A 24,969-nucleotide genomic window follows, 5' to 3' on the forward strand; every position below is an offset into this window, starting at 1 on the left:
CCTTCCCGACATGTGACATAATAGTACGTCACATGTCGGGTCCCGGTACATGGAGAGGGCTTGCGGGCTGAGCCCTCTCCATAGCCGGTAAGTCTTTGCTGCATATTGCAGCAAAGGCTTACTGGTAACACCCGGATGCCGCCATCCTTCCGTGGATCGTCGCTCCCCCTGACGTCATCGGGGAGCGGCGATCCATCGCCATGGTAGCTTCCGCTGCTGTCAGCACATTGTAATGTATGAGTAGTAAAATCCCCATATACTGCCATACTGTAGTATGGCAGTATATGATAGGATCGTACAGACACCCTAGGGTTAAAGTACCGTAGGGAGTCTGAAAAATAGTAAAAATAAAAATAAAAAAAAGTTAAAATAAAAAAATTATAATAAAAAAACCTAAAAATTCAAATCACCCCCCTTTCCCTAGAATTGATATAAATATAAATAAACAGTAAAAATCATAAACACATCAGGTATCGCCGCGTCCGAAAATGCCCGATCTATCAAAATATGATAACGGTTTTTCACTGCGTTTAACCCCGTAACGGAAAATCGCGCCCAAAGTCGAAAATGGCACTTTTTTGCCATTTAAAAAAAAAAATTCTATAAAAAGTGATCAAAAGGTCGCACAGTCCTAAAAATGATAACATTGTAAACGTAATCAAAATCCGCAAAAAATGACACCACCCACAGCTCCGTACACCAAAGTATGAAAAAGTTATTAGTGCCAGAAGATGGCAAAATCCCCCCAAAAAATTTTGTACAGGAGGTTTTAATTTTTTTAAATGTATGAAAACATTATCAAACCTATAAAAATTTGGTATCCCCGTAATCGTACCAACCCAAAGAATAAAGTAGACATGTCATTTGGGGCGCACAGTGAAATCCGTAAAATCCAAGCCCACAAGAATACGGCACAAATGCGTTTTTTTACCAATTTCACTGCATTTGGAATTTTTTTCCCGCTTCCCAGTACACGGCATGGAATATTAAATACCACCATTTTGAAGTGTAATTTGTTACACAGAAAATAAGTAATCACACAGCTCTGTACATGGAAAATTAAAAAAGTTACAGATTTTTGAATGTGGGGAGGGAAAAATGAAAACGCAAAATCGAAAAAGGGCCGCGGCGGGTAGAGGTTAAAGGGGGTCTTGTGCAATCTACTAATGTTGGGATGCGAAGGAACCTGTGGGATTTAATAGATTGAGACTGAAGGATCCTGTGGGATCCCAAAACGGATGGCATGGGGTTGGATGTCTAAGATCTAATAATGTGTGTGTTTGTTGGGTCTAATAAAGTTGAGATGCTATAAAACTTGTGTAATAATCATTGGTAATGGTGGGGGGGGGGGGGCATTTGGGATCTAATAATGTTGGATGGCTTGCAGTCCATTTGATTTATTATAATGTCTGTCTTTATAAAGGTGCTAAGTGAAACACAAATATTCGTAACCTTTTTATAGGACGTGTGTGGGGATGGTTTCTTTGTATAAGATCCTAATTTTTCAGTCCTGTCCTGTATTTCACAGTCTATTCATGTGAATGCTGATTGTGTAATACTTTATTTCTCCTGAGGGGGCACTGCAGGGAAATGTAAAATTCGCTTCTAGGTTCTTTGGTCTCATTAATGTAAGCATCCAGCATCAAAATTGCCCTTGGTGGAAAATCTACCATTAAGACATGCCTGACATACAGGTAGTTATTTGATAGCCGCTGTGCCCCTGATTAATTTGGTGTTTCTTCCCCAAAGAATTCATCCATCCATTCAAATGATATGGCTACCGGAAGCTGATATGTGAATTGTCTCATACTATACATGCGGGTGGTAACCTTTTGTGTTCCTCAGGGGAGTGTTTCTGTTAGGTTACCACCCCATTGGCTAGTATGAGATAATTCCCTTACGGAGACAATGGGGCACATTTACAAAGGGTCCGTCAGATGCATTTCCGTCTGGTTTCGTGATTTTTTCCGATTTGCCTTGAATTGCCCCCCGTTTTTTGTCGCACGCGATCGAATTGTGCCGCATCAGCACCGGCTTGCATGCGGCACAAATCGGAGGGCGTGGACGTCGGACAACCCGTCTGATTCCGACAAGCCACAGAATTTAAAAACCAAATTGTCGCAAGATCAGCAATCACATACACCGGGAAGAAGATGGTGAACCTGGCGGACCTCAGGGGGTGAAGCGACACATGCAGGAAATTGGACGCACGATCTTAGTGAATGGCGGCAGATTCGAATCCTCGTCGGACATTCCGGAACGGGACAGGTAAGTAAATGTGCCCCGTATCTTTAGAACGCGTGGATGGATTTTGAAAAAACAAATGCCAGACTGATTGGGGCATAGCAGCGAGCACACAAGGTATCATTGTATTTTGTACGTGGTTCCCTTTTACCGTCTAGTCTACATTTCCATGGCTTTACTATACGAGGGTATTATTTGATCCTCCCCATGGTGTATCTCTGTGCTCCCATCACATCGCGCTCCTCTTCTCCCCTGATTATACATGCCGCTGAGAACACTATTTATGCTAATAGCCCCGGCTCAGCTTGAAAAGTCTTTTAATAAAAAAAGGGAAATGAGGAGCTTTATGCATTAGGTTAAAATAAATTAATTGTTTTCTTTAATTTATCCCCTGCTGACCCAGTTTTACTTAGTGATCAAAGTGGACACTTTTTTTCTCCCACTTTTTGCAGATTATTTACTTTTTCAAGATATGAAACAGCAGAGAATTTTAATAAACACATCCCCTTAAGGCCCATAATCTGTGTCTTGCTTGTCTAAAATGCTACGTGCGCTAACACTACCCGACCTGTGGGTTACATCTGCTAAGAGCCGCTATAAATATGCAGAACAAGACTACGGTATTACATGGGCACTTAAAGGGACACTCCAGTCACAGCTGATTTATTGAATTATACCTTGTGCAGGGCCTAATGGGGCTGGCCAATTTACCTCATGTTTTTAGTAATGTGGGTGTAAGTGTGGGGTGGGGGGTGGGATATTATGTAAGTTACCAATATACATCCATTAATAGTTCTGCTCCACTTTCCTGATATGTAAAGTGAAGCCTCCTGTCTCTTACCTCATCAGCCAGACATTCCTGACCATAACATGGCTGCCGATGGAGGGTCATGTGATCTCTATCTGACCATTAACAATCGCCCTGCCGGGACCTTGATTGTTGATGGACAGATAGAGATCACATGACCCTCCATCAGCGGCCATTTTATGGTCAGGAATCTCTGACTGATGAGGTAAAAGACAGGAGGCTTCACTTTACATATCAAGAAAGCAGAGCAGATCTAGTAATATATATAGCTGCCACTAACAATACACATATAGGTATGATTACACTGATCAACAGGGGCTAATAATGGCTGCAGAAAGCACAGAGCACAACAGTGTGAGTACACACCCCTAGAGTACTTGAATAAGCTACAACCCTGCAATATAAATCCATATTTGACAGTTCTGCTTCTACAGACCCAAAGATATTGATGCTGACTGCCGACAGCACAGAGCACAGCAGTGTGAGGGCATGCCTCTAGTGAAGCTGAAGATGCTATAAATCCATATATCACAGTCCTGCTGCTACTAACAACATACACAGGTATAATTACACATCTCTCCAGGGACATTACAACACCGGCTGCAGTCTGCATGGTGAACACTGCTGATACATTCGATATAAGGAGTTAAACCCAAGGAATATAAATATAAGATGTTGTTGTTGGATGTGATTTTGCGGTAGAGCTGAATAAACACCTTCCATCTCCGGTATCTTTATTTTGCAAGGATCAAGACTATGAAGATCCGTCATGTAATTTCATTGAAGAGGAGCATCTACTGCCGCTGTTACAGAGAGAACGAAAATTGAAGGAGACAGAAAGATCAAGCGCAGCCGCCACCCGGCAGCCCACCGCTGCCGTAACACCGGAAGATGGAAATGTCTCCCAAATATTTATTCACATCCAAACCCTGCGAGCGGGGGAAGTTTTTGTGAGTATTAGTTTGAAGTTTTGAAATGTACGTGTCGTAATATAAATCATCTGCCGTGTGTACAATTTACTGCCGAAAGAGGAGAAAATGTAGAAATAAGGGAATTCTGTGTTCAAGGAGATTCGGCTCCTTAGATTCGTTATTCATGGCCTCCTCCAGTCTAAAAGCAACTTTTAAAATTATGCTAATAATAATTTTTACCACATTGCCATAAGTGATTCCCCCTTTCAAAACTTACAGAACAATGCCCATATTGTGTGCTGCTTCCTATTTTCCTCACTCTTGTCCTCCACAGCAGCAGTTGGCAGAGTTTGAGCTTTAGGGCAGTTGACCTCACTTCCCATGATGCTTTATGTTCTCTTATGAAGTAATGTAACATCAAATCCAGTGAGATTTCTACAAGTAAATCCACTAAACACTGCATAGTGTGTACAGAAAGGATCTATATAGTGACTAGCTTGGCAGCTTTCATCACATGGAGGTGTATGGAGCATGAAACAAATAGTAGAAATCAGCAGTGAAATATTAACATAGTTAGAGCTGTGTGAGTACTAAGGGTGAACAGATCCCCTGCTGTGAATATAGTGTCCAGATTGCTGGTTGAAGAGGTAGATTTCTGCAGATAATTTTATGACACTGTTTGAAGTGCAGAGAACAAAGAAAGTTCTGCAGAATCACAGACTGGGATGGAGAGACTAATAGAATACAGTGGAGATCTTCTCCCTCCCTTTTCTTTTCAGGAGACATCTGCATTCACAGATTTGCACCAACACTGCTCTTCTACTAGCTACACACATAGAGCATCACATGACCCCACCTCCTTCCTTCAGAGTGAGCAGGGAGCACTAGTCCCTCCCCTCCAGGAGTGCCACAAAGCCAGCAAGATCTTGTCATGTGTCAAAAGTGGTCTGGATTCTCAGCATAGGGATGTAATATTACCACTGTACAAAACATTGGTTCGGCCTCACCTGGAATATGCTAGCTAGTCCATAAAAAGGATGCCCTGGAGTTGGAGAGGGTTCAATGAAAAGCCATACAAATTATAAGGGGTACAGAGGGTCTTAGTTATGAGGAAATATTAAAACAACTAGATTTATTTAGTCTGGAAAAGAGATGACTACGAGGGGACATGATTAATTTATATAAATATATGAATGGTCCATACAAAAAATATGGTGGTAAGTTGTTTCAGATTAAATCAAATCAAAAGACGAGGGGGCACTGTCTCCATCTGGAGAAAACAAGGTTTAATCACCAGAGGCAACAGGGATTTTTTACTATGAGAACTGTCAATCTGTGGAATAGCCTGCCTCAGGCGCTGGTCTCAGCGACAGCAGAGAGCTTCAAGAAGGGTCTAGATTAGAGATGAGCGAGCACTAAAATGCTCGGGTACTCGTTATTCGAGACGAACTTTTCCCGATGCTCGAGTGCTCGTCTCGAATAACGAGCCCCATTGAAGTCAATGGGAGATTCGAGCATTTTTCAAGGGGACCAAGGCTCTGCACAGGGAAGCTTGGTCAAACACCTGGGAACCTCAGAAAAGGATGGAAACACCATGGAAATGGACAGGAAACAGCAGGGGCAGCATGCATGGATGCCTCTGAGGCTGCTTAATCGCACCATTATGCCAAAACTATGGGCAACAGCATGGCCATGACAGAGTGACCGAATGAGGCTAGATAGCATCTAAAACATGCAATAATTGACCCTGACACTATAGGGGACGGCATGCAGAGGCAGCGGCAGCAGCGGCAGGCTAGAGAGTGTCATGGCGACATACCCTAAATGGACTCAGGCTTCACCAAAGGAGGTGAGCAAGAAGCGCTGAAATGATTTCCTATGTGAACAAAAGGTTGACGGTATATTTAGTCGATAACACAGCATGGTGGCGACATAGTGACCAAGTTCCATAACGTATCTGGTGAAACACCCGAAAAATGAGCCTGACACAGCTCTTTTGATAAGGGGACGACATGTGGAGTCAGCCATGGAGACGACTTCCATGATTAAGAGCGACAGTATGGGGCATTCATATTGCGCTGCTATGATTGCAACTTCAGGTCTCCAGCATGGCGGCGACAGATGGACCGAGTTCCACTATGTATCTGGTGAAACACCTGAAAATTCTGCCTGACACAGCTCGTTTGATAAGGGGACGATGTATGGAGACAGTGAACTAGTAGTAGATTAAAGGTGCTGCAGTTAAAACTATGTTAGTTGGATCTTGGGATGGAGCTGGCGCTCCGCTGCCAGGCGAGCTTTCGCCTATCCAAGCCCCTGTCTCTCGGCTATTCCCCAAACAGCACTTCTAAGAACCTTTTGTATAAGATCAAGTGTAGTAGCGTTCTTATAAGTTTGGGTTATGGCGGGTGAGGGGAATGTAAACAGATGCGCAAGAAGCGCTGAAATAATATTGGTAAATGATAAAAGTTTGCCAGTATATTTTGTGGATTACACAGCAGGGTGGCGACAAAGTTAACAAGTTTGATGTGGAAGCCATGAAAACAACCCAAAATTCTGCCTGACACAGCTCGTTTGATAAGGGGACCATGTATGGAGGCAGCTATATGGACGACTTTTGGAGGCAGCTATGGCAATGACGTGTGGAGGTAGCAATGGAGACAACGTGTGGAGGCAGCTAAAAAGACGACGTGTGGAGGCTGCTATGGAGACAATTTAATTTGGATAGTGCCTGTATGTGGCAGTCCAAAAAAGTTTTCAAACCAGAGGAGCAGGTAGGTGGTCCTCCAGAAAAATTAAATAAGTTGAGTGCCTGTATGTGGCAGTCCAAAAAAGTTTTCAAACCAGAGGAGCAGGTAGGTGGTCCTCCATAAAAATTAAATAGAATGAGTGGCTGTATGTGGCACTCCCAAAAATTGTTTAAAACAGAGGACCGGGTAGGTGGCTCTCCAGAAAAATTAAATACATAGAGTACTATAGCTATAGCCAGTTGGCCCAGGAAAAAAATAGCCAGTTTCCTCTGCTTTAGTGTACAAAGAGGAGGAGAAGGAGGACAATGAGGAGGAGGAGTGCATACATTATTCAGGTTAAGCTTCTTTCACCTGGTGGAGAATGGAAATCCTGAGAAATCCAGGCTTTACTCATCTTGATAAGAGTCAGCCTGTCAGCGCTGTCAGTCGACAGGCGTGTACGCTTATCGGTGATGATGCCACCAGCTGCACTGAAAACCCGCTCGGACAACACGCTAGCGGCAGGGCAGGAAAGAACCTCCAAGGCGTAAAGCGCCAGTTCGTGCCACATGTCCAGCTTTGAAACCCAGTAGTTGTAGGGAGCTGTGTGATCTTTTAGGACGATGATATGGTCAGCTACGTACTCCCTCACCATCTTTCTGTAAAGATCAGCCCTACTCTGCCGAGACTGGGGACAGGTGACAGTGTCTTGCTGGGGTGACATAAAACTGGCAAAGGCCTTGTAAAGCGTACCCCTGCCAGTGCTAGACAAGCTGCCTGCTCGCCTACTCTCCCTCGCTACTTGTCCCGCAGAAGTACGCCCTCTGCCACTAGCGCTGTCAGAAGGGAAATACTGTTTCAGCTTGTGCACCAGGGCCTGCTGGTATTCATGCATTCTCACACTCCTTTCCTCTCCAGGGATGAGAGTGGAAAGATTTTGCTTGTACCGTGGGTCCAGGAGAGTGAATACCCAGTAATCGGTGCTGGAATAAATTCTTTGAACGCGAGGGTCACGGGATAGGCAGCCTAGCATGAAATCTGCCATATGCGCCAGAGTACCAACGCGCAAGAATTCACTCCCCTCACTGGCTTGACTGCCCATTTCCTCCTCCTCCAACTCCTCTTCTTCTGCCCATACACGCTGAACAGTGAAGGACTGAACAATGGTCCCCTCTTCTGTCTCTCCAACATTCTCCTCCTCTTCCTCCTCATCCTCCCCCACCTCCTCCGATATGCGCTGAGAAACAGACCTAGCTTTGGCTATCAACAAGGGAATCTTCTTCCCCCGTCTCTTGTGACGAGCGCAAAGCTTCCGACTTCATGCTGACCAGAGAGTTTTTCAACAGGCCAAGCAGCGGGATGGTGAGGCTTATGATGGCGGCATCGCCACTGACCATCTGTGTTGACTCCTCAAAGTTACTCAGCACCTGACAGATATCAGACATCCACGTCCACTCCTCATTGTAGACTTGAGGAAGCTGACTGATCTGACTACCAGTTCTGGTGAAAGTTGACATCTGGCAGTCTACAATCGCTCTGCGCTGCTGGTAAACTCTGGATAACATGGTTAATGTTGAATTCCACCTCGTGGGCACGTCGCACCACAGTCGGTGAGCGGGCAGTTGGAGGCGGCGCTGCCCTGAGAGTGGCAGCATCTGTGCTGGACTTCCTGAAATGCGCACAGATGCGGCGCACCTTCGTGAGCAAATCAGACAGATTGGGGTATGTCTTGAGGAAACGCTGAACTATCAGATTTAACACATGGGCCAGGCATGGCCCTTGTGTCAGTCTGCCGAGTTGCAGAGCCGCCACCAGGTTACGGCCGTTGTCACACACAACCATGCCTGGCTTCAGGTTCAGCGGTGCCAGCCACAGATCAGTCTGTGCCGTGATGCCCTGTAATAGCTCTTGGGCGGTGTGCCTTTTATCGCCTAGGCTCAGCAGTTTGAGCACCGCCTGCTGTCGCTTAGCGACGGCACTGCTGCTGTGCCTAGAGCTACCGACTGATGGCGCCATGACCACGGATGGTAATTCAGAGGAGGAGGTGGAGGAGGGGTGGGAGGAGGAGGAGGCATAGTAGGCCTTTGAGACCTGGACCAAGGTAGGCCCCGCAATCCTCAGCGTCGGCAGTATATGACCAGCCCCAGGGTCAGACTCGGTCCCAGCCTCCACCAAGTTAACCCAATGTGCCGTCAGCGATAAATAGTGGCCCTGCCCAGCAGCACTCGTCCACGTGTCCGTGGTCAGGTGGACCTTGTCAGAAACGGCGTTGGTCAGGGCACGGATGATGTTCTCTGACACGTGCTTGTGCAGGGCTGGGACGGCACATCGGGAAAAGTAGTGGCGGCTGGGGACCGAATACCGAGGGGCGGCCGCCGCCATGAGGTTTCGAAAGGCCTCGGTCTCTACCAGCCTATAGGGCAGCATCTCCAGGATAAGCAACTTGGAGATGTGGACGTTGAGGGCTTGGGCGTGTGGGTGGGTTGCGCTATACTTCCTTTTGCGCTCCAGCGTCTGGGGTATGGAGAGCTGAACGCTGGTGCATGCTGTGGAGGATCGTGGAGGCGAAGATGGGGTTTTCGCACGGGAGGTGTTTGGGCCGTGGTCCTGGGCAGGGGGCTGACTAGCAGATGACACAGGGGAAGGAGCAGTGGTGTGCCCGGCCGGAGGTGAACGGGCTTGGTGCCATTAAGTGGGGTGTTTAGCATTCACATGCCTGTGCATACTGGTGGTAGTTAAGCTGGTAGTGGTGGAACCCCTGCTGATCCTGGTTTGGCACAGGTTGCACACCACAGTCTGTCGGTCATCCGGTGTTTCTTTAAAGAACCTCCATACTTCTGAAAATCTAGCCCTCGCCACGGGAGCTTGACTACGTGAAACATTTGGCGCTGATGCACCAGCTCTGGCCCTGCCTCTCCGTCTGGCCCCACCACTGCCTCTTCCAACCTGTTCTGCTATAGGACTCGCCTCCGTCTCAGAAGCACTGTGTTCACCCGGCCTATCAACCCAGCTTGGGTCTGTCACCTAATCATCCTCCGATCCCTCAGTCTGCTCCCCCCTCGGACTTCCTGCCCTGACAAAAACTTCACCACTGTCTGACAACCGTGTCTCCTCATTGTCCGACACCTCTTTACACACTTCTTCCACTACGTCAATAATGTCATCATCACCCACAGACTGCGACCGGTGGAAAACCTGGGCATCGGAAAATAGCTCAGCAGCAACCGGACAAGTGGTTTGTGACTGTGGGAAGGGTCCAGAAAACAGTTCCTCAGAGTATGCCGGTTCAAATGCCAAATTTTGCTGGGAGGGGGCAGACTGGGGGGAAGGAGGCTGAGGTGGAGGAGCTGGAGGAGTGCTGATTTCGGTGACATGAGTGGACTGCGTGGAAGACTGACTGCTGGACAAATAGAATAGAATAGAATAGAATAGAATGCTTTATTGTCCCCATAGGGGAAATTGACTTTGTCACAACGACAGCAGCAACACCTCCATTCATAATCACAGATATACATATACAAACAGATTAAGATACAAAATACTTTACATAAAGATAATCACCGTTATTTAAAAAAGAATCAATAAAAAAAATATAAAAAGAAGAATAACACCGTGGTTACATATTAATTACTTGCCCATGTTAACTAATGCAATTGCCCTCGGTATAAAAGAATTTTTAAAACGATTCGTTCTACATTTCATGTGCAAAAACCGATCACTAAATGTGCTACGTTGACCCATCAGTGTGTTATGTAATGGGTTTTTCTCATTACATACAATGGATTTAAATTTGGAGAGCATACGTGCACACAAGACTGACTCCCAATCCTCTGTCTTAGTACCAACAATTGAGCTCACCTTCCTGACCAATTTCTTAAATTTCTCAATGGCTAGAAGCATTGTCCGCAATCCACGACATCACCTCTTAGCACTGTTCTGGCCTCAACAGTGCTCTACCACGAGTCCCAGTAACTTGAGACATGATGAACCTAGGGAGTGTAGCTCTGCGGTGTTCCCCTGCTCCTTCTTCAGCAGGTGGTGTCTCACCCCGCCCAGGACCACGGCCTCTGACCCCTGCAGTAGTTGGACGCCCACGTCCACGCCTTTGTCCTCTACCCCTAGCCCTCGGGTTAAACATTTTCCAAATTAAAGTGTAAACTTAAATTTTTTTTTTTTTTTTTAAACAAAACGATGCTATCCTATTGCTATGGCTAGTTTCTAACCTACACTGACAGCACACAACTGGATTTTGTGCTGTGCCTGATGACTTTGAGCTATAAAATGAAATAAAGGTAAAAAAAAAATAAATCAGCAGACTCTGCCTAATTGTAATCAAACCCCTAATAAATTGTCCCACTTCGGTGTTTGAGGTGGATATGCGTGTCACTAAGCGCTAAACACAACGGTCGCAGGTCTCCCAGCAAATTCCTCACAATATGGTACTAGCTGCACTACTAATGCCAGCAAGCCCAGCCACAAGCAAACAAAAAAAAGGAAAATATAATGCTATTGTAGGCCTAAGTAAGCCGTTGGGGTTCTCCTATGGCTATTTTGTAGCCGACACTGAAAGCACACTGCTTTGCAAGATGAGTTTGAGCTATAAAATGAAATAAAGGTATAAAAAAAAAAAAATCAGCAGACTCTGCCTAATTCTAATCAAACCCCTAATAAATTGTCCCACTTCGGTGTTTAAGGTGGATATGTGTGTCACTAAGAGCTAAACACAATGGTAGCAGGTCCCCCTGCAAATTCCTCACAATATGGTACTAGCTGCACTACTAGTGCCAGCAAGCCCAGCCACAAGCAAATAAAAAAAAAAAATGTATCACGTTATTGTAGCCCTAAGAAGGGCTGTTGGGTTCTTGGAGAATCACTCCTGCCTAACACTATTCTAATAGAACAGCCTAACGCTTTCCCTGACCAGCAGCAGCTCTCTCCCTAGCGTCATCCAGACACAGAATGATACGAGCAGCGCGGGCAGGGGCTAGTCTATTCCAGGGTCACCTGATCTTGCCAGCCAACCACTGCTATCGACGTGTAAGGGTACCACGTCATGCTGGGTGGAGTGCAGAGTCTCCTGGCTTGTGATTGGCTTTGTTTCTGGCCGCAAAAAAGCAAAACGGCGGGAGCTGCCATTTTCTCGAGCGGGCAAAGTATTCGTCCGAGCAACGAGCAGTTTCGAGTACGCTAATGCTCGAACGAGCATCAAGCTCGGACGAGTATGTTTGCTCTTCTCTAGTCTAGATGCCTTTTTACACCTAAATAACATTGATGGTTATGTTATATAGAATTGTTTCCCCTAAATCCCTTCCTCATCCAATCCCTTCCCTTCCTTGGTTGAACTTGATGGAATCAGGCAAAGTATCAATCTTCCTATCCTCAAGGAAGACTTATAACAAGCAGGAATTGTGAAAAGGTAGAACCCCTTTAAGGAAGACTAAGTCCAATCCCTAGATTCACATTGTGGAGACCTCCAGAGCAATAGTTCTGGAAAGGCACCATGGTGACCATGGGTTTCTATGTATTTCATAACATCTTTTCCTTCTAGATCTTTCTCATTACTTCTTTAGAATAATTAGATTGTCTAAGGAAGACCCCGGGGGTCATCATAGTCTTCGCAACATGCCACATGTGAAAATTAAAAAGTTGTACAAAAATATATGTCAGTTTTTAAATATCATGGCTGACATGTCTCTTAAATTTGCTTGGCTTTTCTTTGTTTTCTCTGAAGTCGGAGATTTACTTGTCGGAACCTCTGACCCTCTATTAAAGGGGAATGTTATTCTGACAATTCACAAATGTCATTTCTCACCGACATGTCTGAGGGGTCACAGGAGACTCATTTGTGTGATGTTATTTAAGACTAGAAGCAGAAATACAACTTAATGTGAAATATCCTGATATAAATGTCTTATAGCTTATGTAGCCTTTTAGCAGATAACTGTATAAATCACCAGTTCACTGTAGACACTACTTCTAACCACTATACAACTATATAGCAGTTTTTCCCCCTCAAGGCTCTATCTCAAATTTTCACTTTTCCCTGAGCTCGTGGGTGGAGACTCGCTGCTGTCATCAGCTCTTTCTCCCTCCTCCCCCTCCCCTCTCCATAGACCACTTTGTAGTCTGATTCCTCTGTGACTTTCTATCCATCTCCTCAGCAGGACAGAATGCAGAGATTTTACAGTTTAGCGCCAACCGTGAAAAGGCACATTTTACTTATAAAAATATAATATTTTTAGGAAGATAAAAGTTTTTAGCAAGATAAAATCTTCTAATCCAATAGTAAAGATGATCCAGAACTGCCAGACCCTTCTGATCGCTGACTTGGAGATTCGGTGAAGAGCTGAATAAGCACTTCACCCAATCTTTGAGAGAGCAGAACCTCTGTACTGCTCTCTCCCTCTCTTTGATGTCCCAACATGATTATTACTGCAGGACCTAAAGTGATATCAGAAGTATGTGACTGTAAGGTTCTTAAAATCTTTCATGCTGCCAGGGGATAGGGCCAAAAAATCCAGAGAAGAAGTTGCTGCTGGGACTGGGTTTAAAGAGAGCTGTATGGATATAACAGTGCAGAGTGTGTTCAGCTTTAGAGTCGTACTTCTACTGTAGCACCCAAAGTCATCCCTCTTTAATTTTTTGGCACAGGGGCTACTTTCTGCCAGACCATGCCCCCTTTAAGAGGCCACACCCCTTGCCTTAAAGCCGTGATAAAAGAATCGAAACGCGTTTTATGCTGCTTTTTTGGCCAGGAACAATAATGAATTCCCCCCCCAATTTATTTCATTTGTTACATCTGCTCTTTTTGACCAATATTCTTCACTTTCTCCTTATCGGTCCCTTTTGGCTGCCACGAGATTTCATCTTAATTCCGGGGCTTTTGTTAAACGTAATCTACCATATGGAATAAAAATGAAGTTAGGAGATATGTCTGCGCTCTTTTCTCCAGGCAATGGCTCCCATTATGCAATGCAGCTGAGTAAAGATGGGGACGTCGGATATGAATTTGCCGGCTCGGGATAAGTGTCGGCTGACGTGCGGCTTTCCAATTAAAGCCGGTTATTGTGCCTTCATCGCCGTTTTTTTGCAGAATATTTTATTTCTGATCTTTAACTCTGCTGTGACTAGATAATTCTAATTGTATGGGCCCATTAAATTGCATCAGTATGCGTGCTTGACATTGAAATGCTTTTATCACAGAATGGAACATGATTAAAGGAACAGCCAGATACACGGATTTTGGAAAATTGTTTTAGCTCACGTAGCTTTCGGGAGGTGACGGGGAGGAAGAGATGTAGCAGGAAACACCGAATTATAGAAAAGGAGACTAAATAACAACAGTTACGGCAAAGTGATATCATTAGAAGAACAAAGATTTCTGCTTAACGTGAATTAAGAAATGTTGTTCTCTGGGACTGACGCCAGTTTAGTCGCGTACAGATGTTTCCACCCTTAAATTAGCTAAAATTTAGTTAGTGCATCCAATTTCTTACCAATTCAATCATGTATGGCAATAATGGACAGACTGCAGTTCATAAAATAACCACTAGTGGCCGCACATAGACAAATATAGGTGACAAGAAGTAAAACTATGTTCTTTTGAAAAGCTGATCATCTCGCTCAATGAACGGCAAGTCTACATTGTACTGAGAAGGGATCAAGTCCCTTTCCAGAGCACCTTTATTTTAGTTTTTAAGGATGTGCAGCTGAATTGTTTAACTCTACTTTGTACTGAGTGACTGCTGTAGTATCTATTGACTTGATAGTTCAATGCAGAGATCTCACAGCATATCAGTGTGAGGATACTCCACCAGAGCACCAGGTCCAGCTGCAATTCTGGAATATAAATGTATTTTTCACAGTCCTGCTGCTACTAACAAAGTCATAATTATACATCTCTCCATGGCAAATACAGATTTTTTATGGAAAAGACCATTTTTATGGTTCTGATGTGTATTAACTCATATATATATATATATATATATATCTGTGAGTACGCTGCTCTCCATGTGCTTTGCTCAATCTCTCAATATATTGCGTCTCCTTCAGAAGCGGTGGCGGATCTCATATCTGTAATATAATATTTCTCCGGCGGGTATACAGAAGAATAAAAGTGAATTACAAGAGAAAAGTAATATTCCCATGATGTATTGAGCTTTCTGATGTACAGGAGAGGGCAGTCTAGCACAGATCATCCTGTATAGAACAGGATATTACCTGCTTAACAAGTTCTCACTATGTATCCTGAACCAGTGTCATCTCAGAATACTAGACAATATAAGATATTCTCTGAAGAGATGTGTAATCATAAATTTGTGTATGTTGTTAGTGGCAGCAGAACTGTGATACTTGGATTTATATTCCAGGATTATACTTTCTCCTAGGGGTGTGTCCTCTCACACTACTGTGCTCTCATTTCTGCATCCAACTTCTTCACTGCCCCTTCCTTCTGTTGTAGAGTTCAACCAGAACCCTTCTACAGCTTTTACTCTGAGCAGAGCTGAAGGGTTGTGGTCAGATCACTTCAGAGAACTCAGCTTTGTGAGGATACTCTCACCTTGCACATTGAGAAGCCATAATCCTGGAATATAAACCCATATATCACAGTCCTGCTGCTACTAACGGCATACACAAAGTTACGCATCTTTCCAGGGACGCTACCTAACACTGTGTAAAGTTCTGCACAGTCAGACCTACTGACAGATTCTCTTTGAGTGATGGTGCACCAGGACTTGGGGGGGACCTTCGTTTCTTCTGTACTTTCAATAGCTATATCACTCTTCGGACTTGAGGAATTCAGAGTTGATAGATGAGATCTACAACAGACAGAGTTGTCATAATTTTTTGTGGCAGCTGATGGTAGATGGAGTGGATGGGAAAAGATAATAGCACAAAGGCACAAAGAGTAATCAGTCAGTCCAAAATAACGACAAGATGAAGAAAAAAGTATCCAACCAGAAATTCAAGAAAACAGAGAAAAAAATTCAGGCAAAACAACAAGCAAACAAATAAAGAACCAGGCAATACAGTGTCAATAAATGAGTCAAAGAGAAAAAACTCTCTGGCAGAGAGATCCAGCCCCAAGAAAGTTTTATTTGAGGACCAGCACAAGATACAGGGAATGTGACATTGTAACAGTACAGAGGTTTGTGGAAGGGTTCTGTCTCAACGAATGGAGACTTTTCTTTACATTACTCATACACCTACAAAACTCAATAAGCTGGAAGTTTGGAGTAGAAAGTGTCTGCATGGATGGGTCTCCTACATAGCTACGTGTTTGAAACTAGTCTCAAATACAGTAAATTAGAATTAATGTCTTCTAGAAATCAAAAATTTCCCTAGAGGGCTGGGGTGGGTAAAGTAAAGAAAACCTTTACCCTACTGCTGCTCCTGATTTGCATATAGTGGGGCCGATTTACTTACCCAGTCCAGTGGCGATCCAGCGGCGCGTTCTCCGAGTGTTCTCTGACGCTGATTCGGGTTCTGCCGGCATTCACTAAGGTCGTGTGCCCGATATCCACTAGGTGTCGCTGCTGCACTGAAGTCCGCCGGAGTTCACCTTCTCCGTCCCGGTGTATGTGAGTGCCATTCTTGCGACACAAATTTTTCAAAAAATTCTGTGTTTTTTTCCAAATCCGTTGGGTTTTCCGATGGCCACGCCCCCGTTTTCTGTCGCGTGAAAGCCAAAATCTTGGGGCAATTTGGCGCAAATCGGAAATATTTGGGAAACCCGACAAAATGCGCGTTTCGGACCCTTAGTAAATTAGCCCCAGTGTACTTATTTTTTTGGCCTTTGTCTAGCTGGAAGTTCCAGGTCACAGGACTGTTGCCTCTGTGGACCACAAAAATTTAAGTACTGAAGCAACAGTGGAGAGACAATAGGGTGCATATTTTTTTTGTTGTTGCCAACCTTGCCCAGACCAGATTAGTGGAAAGCCCCTTTAAGTATTTCTCTCGTTTATCCGATGACTGTTCATATACCTTCATATATCTGTTACATGAACCACTTTACTTCATATATTGGCTTAGGTGGGCCGGTACATGATGGCTTCTTCCAAACCGTTGAATGACTGCCCGTGATCATTAGATGGGCTACACGGCCCACTTTTTTTAATATAGTGTTGTAAAGAGATCTCCATGTGTCCATATGCCTGGACCTCCATCTCCATGGTCTATGGATTTATGGTAGGGGCTGCTGATGATGAGAAAAAAATCTTAAAAAGTCTTGATAACTTTGTCATACTATTTCCAGTAGAAGAAAATAGAGTCAGTAGACTTCCACCATTTCAGTTACCGTAATATCCAGAAGATATCGATCAGTGATTTTTACAAGGAAGACAAGATTTTTGTGTAGAAGAAATCAGATCCAGTTCTGCCATTTAAAAAGTTGAATCCCATTATAGTAAAATCTTCGATTTTTCCATCCCTTTTCCGTTTTTTTTGCGTTCTGGATTTATTACTTGTAACCTTGCATATGTATGAAGGTTTGTTTCCTGTCAAACAAATTTTACTTAGTAATGTCACCACAGTACAGGCAGTCCCCGGGTTACGAACAAGATAGGTTCTTTAGGTTTGTTCTTAAGTTGAATTTGTATGTAAGTCGGAACTGTATAGTTTATAATTGTAGCTCTAGACAAATTTTTTTTGGTCTCAGTAACAATTGGATTTTTAAAAATGTTGGATTGTCATTAGAACCCGGATTAACAATAAAGCTTCATTACAGACACCTGTGATAACTGTTACAGCTGATCATTGTAGCCTAGGGCTAAAGTACAGTAAATTACCAACATTCAGAGGTCCGTTTGTAACTAGGGGTCATCTGTAAGTCGGGTGTTCTTAAGTAGGGGACCGCCTTTAACTTTCTACACAATTTACTGGGAAGCCGGAAAAATTCAAGGTGTACCACCGTTGTGCCATATTTATACTAGTATTGTTTTCACACCATTCATTATACAGTAAAAAAAAAAAAGATGCATTACCTATATTTCTCGTGTAGTGCAATTAAAGAGAGCTACCTCATTTTTATAAATTTTGGTTAAAATTTTTGAACTTATTGACTATTTCTGTTTGCTGAGCTCTGTAGGCTTCGTTCACGCTTTATTTTTTTTAAATACTCTCGTCGTATGCACTGGGAAAGCTCCGGGGGTATATGCTGTGCGTACCCATGGACCTATACTGGCCAACGGAGGCATAGTTGATGTGTACTCTCAGCGGAGGCCATTGGGGAAACGGATGCAGCAGTATCGCACCCAACCGCCGACCTCCGTTGAGTGTACGCATAGGGAGTTTCCCCAGAGGTTTTACTGACCATATGAGGACAGTGACATCACCCGGGAGATCCCCTGAACACTGGCATCTGTCATGGGGGAGGGAGGAAACATGCAGTGAGATCCATCTATACCCTATGCTGCAAGGACACGTTAGGAATCCTCTTTATGTGTCCATACAATTGTGAGGGACAAGCTGTTGATGTTTGTTGATTACATTTCAGGAAATATACAACCTTGTTGTAAATGAGTTTTGCTTAAAATATTTATGGGTGCTGAAACATCGAAACAGTGGTATAACATGGGTGTTTTTGGATGTGGGAACACAAAATTTGGTTGTCATTTTTTAAATTTTTATCATTACGTAAAGGGTGGTTGACTCCAATTTATTTATCTATTAAACTCTATTTTACGTTCTGCGCCAGTCACCTGAAAAGCTTATCTTTGTAGCTTGCACACGTAGTAGTAATAATGATAATAATGAATGATAATGTAGTTATGAAGTGTTTGCGCCAGTTTAGCTGCACTGTGTACTAAAAGACAGAAAAAATATACCCCGGAAGGGGCTGTTACTACTTAGTCGAAGTTTTAATACAGCGACTCAACAGAATAGTGTTGTATGCTGTATGTTAGATAATTGGAGACCGTACACCAGTATTCAATAATCTGCCGCACCCTGCACACTTGAAAGGCAAACTGCACAGTTTGCACTACTTTTGATAAATTTGGGCCAATATATTTTATTTATTACAAGGGTTGTCACAGGGTATAAAAAAAACCCTTGGGTGGCCAGAATGGAGCGGGTTAAAAAAAATAAACATGTACATACCTCCGCTGTCCCTCCTGGCACCCAAAACTGCAATCTCTCTGGCCTGTGCCCCATGTAAACAAAGGGGGGCATGGAAGCCTCCCGGCATTCAGCCGCTGATTGGCTGAAGTGGCCGGCCACACCCACCAGTCCCTATTCCCAGTATTGTATTATATGGGACAGTTGGTCATGGCCATCCACCTCGGCCGGTGCCCCTGTTTGTTTACATGGGGCATAGACTGGAGAGATCACATTGCTGGATGCCGGGAGGGACTGGGGAGGTAAGTACATGTTAATTTATTTTTAACCTGTCCCATCTGAGCCACCCAAGGGTTTTTTTAAATCCCCGGACAACCCCTTTAAACCATCCCTAGGGGGCTTGAACATTTGATTATGTGCCACAAACTGAATTTCTAGTCTTCTGCAATTTATGTTAATATCCAATTTTTTTTTGAACTTCTACTACGGGCCGGCTCAGATCCATCAGAGACATCTCAGGAAGGGGTTAAATGGAACAGTTTTAGGCAGATGCCTCAAATCTCAATTAAAAACACTAAAATCAAATAAAAAAATCTCCAGATCTTGATGTTCCATAACTAGAGATGAGCGAACATGCTCGTCCGAGCTTGATGCTCGGTCGAGCATTAGGGTACTCGAAACTGCTCGTTGCTCGGACGAATACTTCGCCCGCTCGAGAAAATGGCAGCTCCCGCCGTTTTGCTTTTTGGCGGCCAGAAACAGAGCCGATCACAAGCCAGGAGACTCTGCACTCCACCCAGCATGACGTGGTACCCTTACACGTCGATAGCAGTGGTTGGCTGGCCAGATCAGGTGACCCTGGGATAGACTAGCCGCTGCCCGCGCTGCTCGGATCATTCTGTGTCTGGATGCCGCTAGGGAGAGAGCTGCTGCTGGTCAGGGAAAGCGTTAGGGTGTTCTATTAGCTTACTGTTAGGCAGGAGTGATTCTCAAAGAACCCAACAGCCCTTCTTAGGGCTACAATAACGTTCTACTTTTTTTATTTTAATTTGCATCTAGTACCATTTTGTGAGGAATTAGCAGGGGGACTTGCTACCGTTGTGTTTAGCTCTTAGTGGCACACATATCCATAGCAAAGACCGAAGTGGGAAAATTCAGTAGGGGTTGGATTTCTATTAGGCAATAACTCAGTGTCATCTCATCTGGCATAGTAGTGTGCTTCCTTTGATACTTGGCTAGAAAATAGCCATAGGAGAATACAAATAGCTTCTTGAAGCCTACAGTAGCGTTCTATATATTTGATTTCTGGTTGATCTGCTGGTGGCTGTACTTTCTGCAGTGCATGTACTAGCCAATTCTGAGCAATTTGTAGTGAGACTTGCGACCGCTGTGTTCTGCGCTTAGTGACGCACATATCCATAGCAAAGACCGAAGTGGGAAAATTTAGTAGGGGTTGGATTTCAATTAGGCACTAACTCAGTGTCATCTCATCTGGCATAGTAGTGTGCTTTGATACTTGGCTAGAAAATAGCCATAGGAGAATACAAAGAGCTTACTTACGCGTACAGTAGCGTTCTATATATTTGATTTCTGGTTGATCTGCTGGTGGCTGTACTTTCTGCAGTGCATGTACTAGCCAATTCTGAGCAATTTGTAGTGAGACTTGCGACCGCTGTGTTCTGCGCTTAGTGACGCACATATCCATAGCAAAGACCGAAGTGGGAAAATTTAGTAGGGGTTGGATTTCAATTAGGCACTAACTCAGTGTCATCTCATCTGGCATAGTAGTGTGCTTTGATACTTGGCTAGAAAATAGCCATAGGAGAATACAAAGAGCTTAATTACGCGTACAGTAGCGTTCTATATATTTGATTTCTGGTTGATCTGCTGGTGGCTGTACTTTCTGCAGTGCATGTACTAGCCAATTCTGAGCAATTTGTAGTGAGACTTGCGACCGCTGTGTTCTGCGCTTAGTGACGCACATATCCATAGCAAAGACCGAAGTGGGAAAATTTAGTAGGGGTTGGATTTCAATTAGGCACTAACTCAGTGTCATCTCATCTGGCATAGTAGTGTGCTTTGATACTTGGCTAGAAAATAGCCATAGCAATAGGATAGCATTGTTTGGTTTTAAAAACTCAAAAAAAAACAAAAAACACAAAAAAAAACAAAAAAAAAGTTAAAAAAAAAAAAAAGTTATAACTCTCATTTTAAAAATGTTTAACCCGAGGGCTAGGGGTAGAGGACGAGGGCGGGGACGTGGGCGTCCAACTACTGCAGGGGTCAGAGGCCGTGGTCCTGGGCGGGGTGAGACACCACCTGCTGATGAGGGAGCAGGGGAACGCCGCAGAGCTACACTCCCTAGGTTCATGTCTGAAGTTACTGGGACTCGTGGTAGAGCACTGTTGAGGCCAGAACAGTGCGAACAGGTGATGTCGTGGATTGCTGACAATGCTTCGAGCAATTTGTCCACCACCAGTCAGTCTTCCACGCAGTCCACCCATGTCACCGAAATCGCCACTCCTCCAGCTCCTGCACCTCAGCCTCCTCCCCCCCAGTCTGCCCCCTCCCAGGAAAATTTGCCATTTGAACCGGCATACTCTGAGGAACTGTTTTCTGGACCCTTCCCACAGTCACAAACCACTTGTCCGGTTGCTGCTGAGCAATTTTCCGATGCCCAGGTTTTCCACCAGTCACAGTCTGTGGGTGATGATGACCTTCTTGACGTAGTGGAAGTGTGTAAAGAGGTGTCCGACGATGAGGAGACACGGTTGTCAGACAGTGGGGAAGTTGTTGTCAGGGCAGGAAGTCCGAGGGGGGAGCAGACTGAGGGATCGGAGGATGATGAGGTGACAGACCCAAGCTGGGTTGATAGGCCGGGTGAACACAGTGCTTCTGAGACGGAGGAGAGTCCTCGACCAGAGCAGGTTGGAAGAGGCAGTGGTGGGGCCAGACGGAGAGGCAGGGCCAGAGCTGGTGCATCAGCGCCAAATGTGTCAACTAGTGAAGCTCCCGTGGCGAGTGCTCTTGCGGCGAGGGCTAGATCTTCAGAAGTCTGGAGGTTCTTTAAGGAAACACCGGATGACCGACGGACTGTGGTGTGCAACATTTGCCAAACCAGGCTCAGCAGGGGTTCCACCACTACTAGCTTAACTACCACCAGTATGCGCAGGCATATGAATGCTAAGCACCCCACTCAGTGGCAACAAGCCCGTTCACCTCCGGCCGTGCACACCACTGCTCCTTCCCCTGTGTCAGCTGCTAGTCAGCCCCCTGCCCAGGACCCTGCCACAAAAACCCCATCGTCGCCTCCACGATCCTCCACAGCATCCACCAGTGTTCAGCTCTCCATACCCCAGACGCTGGAGCGGAAATGCAAATATAGTGCAACCCACCCGCACGCCCAAGCCCTTAATGTGCACATCTCCAGATTGCTTAGCCTGGAGATGCTGCCCTATAGGCTAGTAGAGACCGAGGCCTTTCGCAACCTCATGGCGGCGGCCGCCCCTCGGTATTCGGTCCCCAGCCGCCACTACTTTTCCCGATGTGCCGTCCCAGCCCTGCACCAGCACGTGTCAGACAACATCATCCGTGCCCTGACCAACGCCGTTTCTGACAAGGTCCACCTGACCACGGACACGTGGACGAGTGCTGCCGGGCAGGGCCACTATATATCGCTGACGGCACATTGGGTTAACTTGGTGGAGGCTGGGACCGAGTCTGACCCTGGGGCTGCTCATATACTGCCGACGCCGAGGATTGCGGGGCCTACCTCGGTCCAGGTGTTTCAGGCCTACTATGCCTCCTCCTCCTCCCACCCCTCCTCCTCCTCCTCCCACCCCTCCTCCACCTCCTCCTCCGAACTACCATCCGTGGGCACGGCGCCATCAGTCGGTAGCTCTAGGCACAGCAGCAGTGCCGTCGCTAAGCGACAGCAGGCGGTGCTCAAACTGCTGAGCCTAGGCGACAAAAGGCACACCGCCCAAGAGCTATTACAGGGCATCACGGCGCAGACTGATCTGTGGCTGGCACCGCTGAACCTCAAGCCGGGAATGGTTGTGTGTGACAACGGCCGTAACCTGGTGGCGGCTCTGCAACTCGGCAGACTGACACATGTGCCATGCCTGGCCCATGTGTTAAATCTGATAGTTCAGCGTTTCCTCAAGACATACCCCAATCTGTCTGATTTGCTCACGAAGGTGCGCCGCATCTGTGCGCATTTCAGGAAGTCCAGCCCAGATGCTGCCACTCTCAGGGCAGCGCAGCGCCGCCTCCAACTGCCCGCTCACCGACTGTTGTGCGACGTGCCCACGAGGTGGAATTCAACACTGACCATGTTATCCAGAGTTTACCAGCAGCGCAGAGCGATTGTAGACTGCCAGATGTCAACTTCCACCAGAACTGGTAGTCAGGTCAGTCAGCTTCCTCAAGTCTACAATGAGGAGTGGACGTGGATGTCTGATATCTGTCAGGTGCTGAGTAACTTTGAGGAGTCAACACAGATGGTCAGTGGCGATGCCGCCATCATCAGCCTCACCATCCCGCTGCTTGGCCTGTTGAAAAACTCTCTGGTCAGCATGAAGTCGGAAGCTTTGCGCTCGTCACAAGAGACAGGGGAAGAATATTCCCTTGTTGATAGCCAAAGCACCCTCAGGTCTGTTTCTCAGCGCATATCGGAGGAGGTGGAGGTGGAGGAGGATGAGGAGGAAGAGGAGGAGAATGTTGGCGAGACACAAGAGGGGACCATTGTTGAGTCCTTCACTGTTCAGCGTGTATGGGCAGAAGAAGAGGAGTTGGAGGAGTTGGAGGAGGAGGAAATGGACAGTCAGGCCAGTGAGGGGAGTGAATTCTTACGCGTTGGTACTCTGGCGCATATGGCAGATTTCATGCTAGGCTGCCTATCCCGTGACCCTCGCGTTCAAAGAATTTATTCCAGCACCGATTACTGGGTGTTCACTCTCCTGGACCCACGGTACAAGCAAAATCTTCCCACTCTCATCCCTGCAGAGGAAAGGAGTGTGAGAATGCATGAATACCAGCAGGCCCTGGTGCACAAGCTGAAACAGTATTTCCCTTCTGACAGCGCTAGCGGCAGAGTGCGTAGTTCTGCGGGACAAGTAGCGAGGGAGAGTAGGCGAGCAGGCAGCTTGTCCAGCACTGGCAAGGGTACGCTTTACAAGGCTTTTGCCAGCTTTATGTCACCCCAGCAAGACACTGTCACCTGTCCCCAGTCTCGGCAGAGTAGGGCTGATCTTTACAGAAAGATGGTGAGGGAGTACGTAGCTGACCATACCATCGTCCTAAATGATCACACAGCTCCCTACAACTACTGGGTTTCAAAGCTGGACATGTGGCACGAACTGGCGCTGTACGCCTTGGAGGTTCTTGCCTGCCCTGCCGCTAGCGTCTTGTCCGAGCGGGTTTTCAGTGCAGCTGGTGGCATCATCACCGATAAGCGTACACGCCTGTCGACTGACAGCGCTGACAGGCTGACGCTTATTAAAATGAATAAAGGCTGGATTTCTCAGAATTTCCAATCTCCTCCAGGTGAAGGAAGCTCAACCTGAATAATTGATCCACTCCTCCTCCTCCTCCTCATTTTCCTCCTTCTCCTCCTCTTTGTACAGTAAAGCAGAGGAAAATGGCTATTTTTTGACAGGGCCCACTGGCTCTTGCTATAGTACTTCATGCATTTAATTTTTCTGGAGGGCCACCTACCCAGTCCTCTGTTTGAAACAATTTTTGTGAGTGCCACATACAGGCACTCAATCTATTCCATTTTTCTGGAGGGCCACCTACCCGGTCCTCTGTTTTAAAAAATTTTTGGGACTGCCACATACAGGCACTCAATCTATTCCATTTTACTGGAGGGCCACCTACCTGCTCCTCTGGTTTGAAAAATGTTTGGGACTGCCACATACAGGCACTCAATCTATTCCATTTTACTGCAGGGCCACCTACCTGCTCCTCTGGTTTGAAACATTTTTGGGACTGCCACATACAGGCACTCAATCTATTCCATTTTACTGGAGGGCCACCTACCTGCTCCTCTGGTTTGAAAAATTTTTGGGACTGCCACATACAGGCACTCAATCTATTCCATTTTACTGGAGGGCCACCTACCTGCTCCTCTGGTTTGAAACATTTTTGGGACTGCCACATACAGGCACTCAATCTATTCCATTTTACTGCAGGGCCACCTACCTGCTCCTCTGGTTTG

General features: G+C 45.6%; 1 protein-coding gene across 1 annotated transcript in view; it reads left to right on the forward strand.

Moving 5' to 3' along the window:
• The window catches only part of LOC140117395 (cyclic nucleotide-binding domain-containing protein 2-like), a 230,367-nt gene that overhangs the window by 175,118 nt on the left and 30,280 nt on the right, over positions 1-24,969 (forward strand). Inside the window, exon 13 of the mRNA XM_072134100.1 lies at positions 3,799-4,002. Within this exon, the coding sequence (XP_071990201.1) occupies positions 3,799-4,002 (204 nt within the window). The remainder of the gene's footprint in view (positions 1-3,798; positions 4,003-24,969) is intronic.

The sequence above is a fragment of the Engystomops pustulosus genome, chromosome 2 (assembly GCF_040894005.1).
Source record: "Engystomops pustulosus chromosome 2, aEngPut4.maternal, whole genome shotgun sequence".
Taxonomy (NCBI): domain Eukaryota; kingdom Metazoa; phylum Chordata; class Amphibia; order Anura; family Leptodactylidae; genus Engystomops; species Engystomops pustulosus.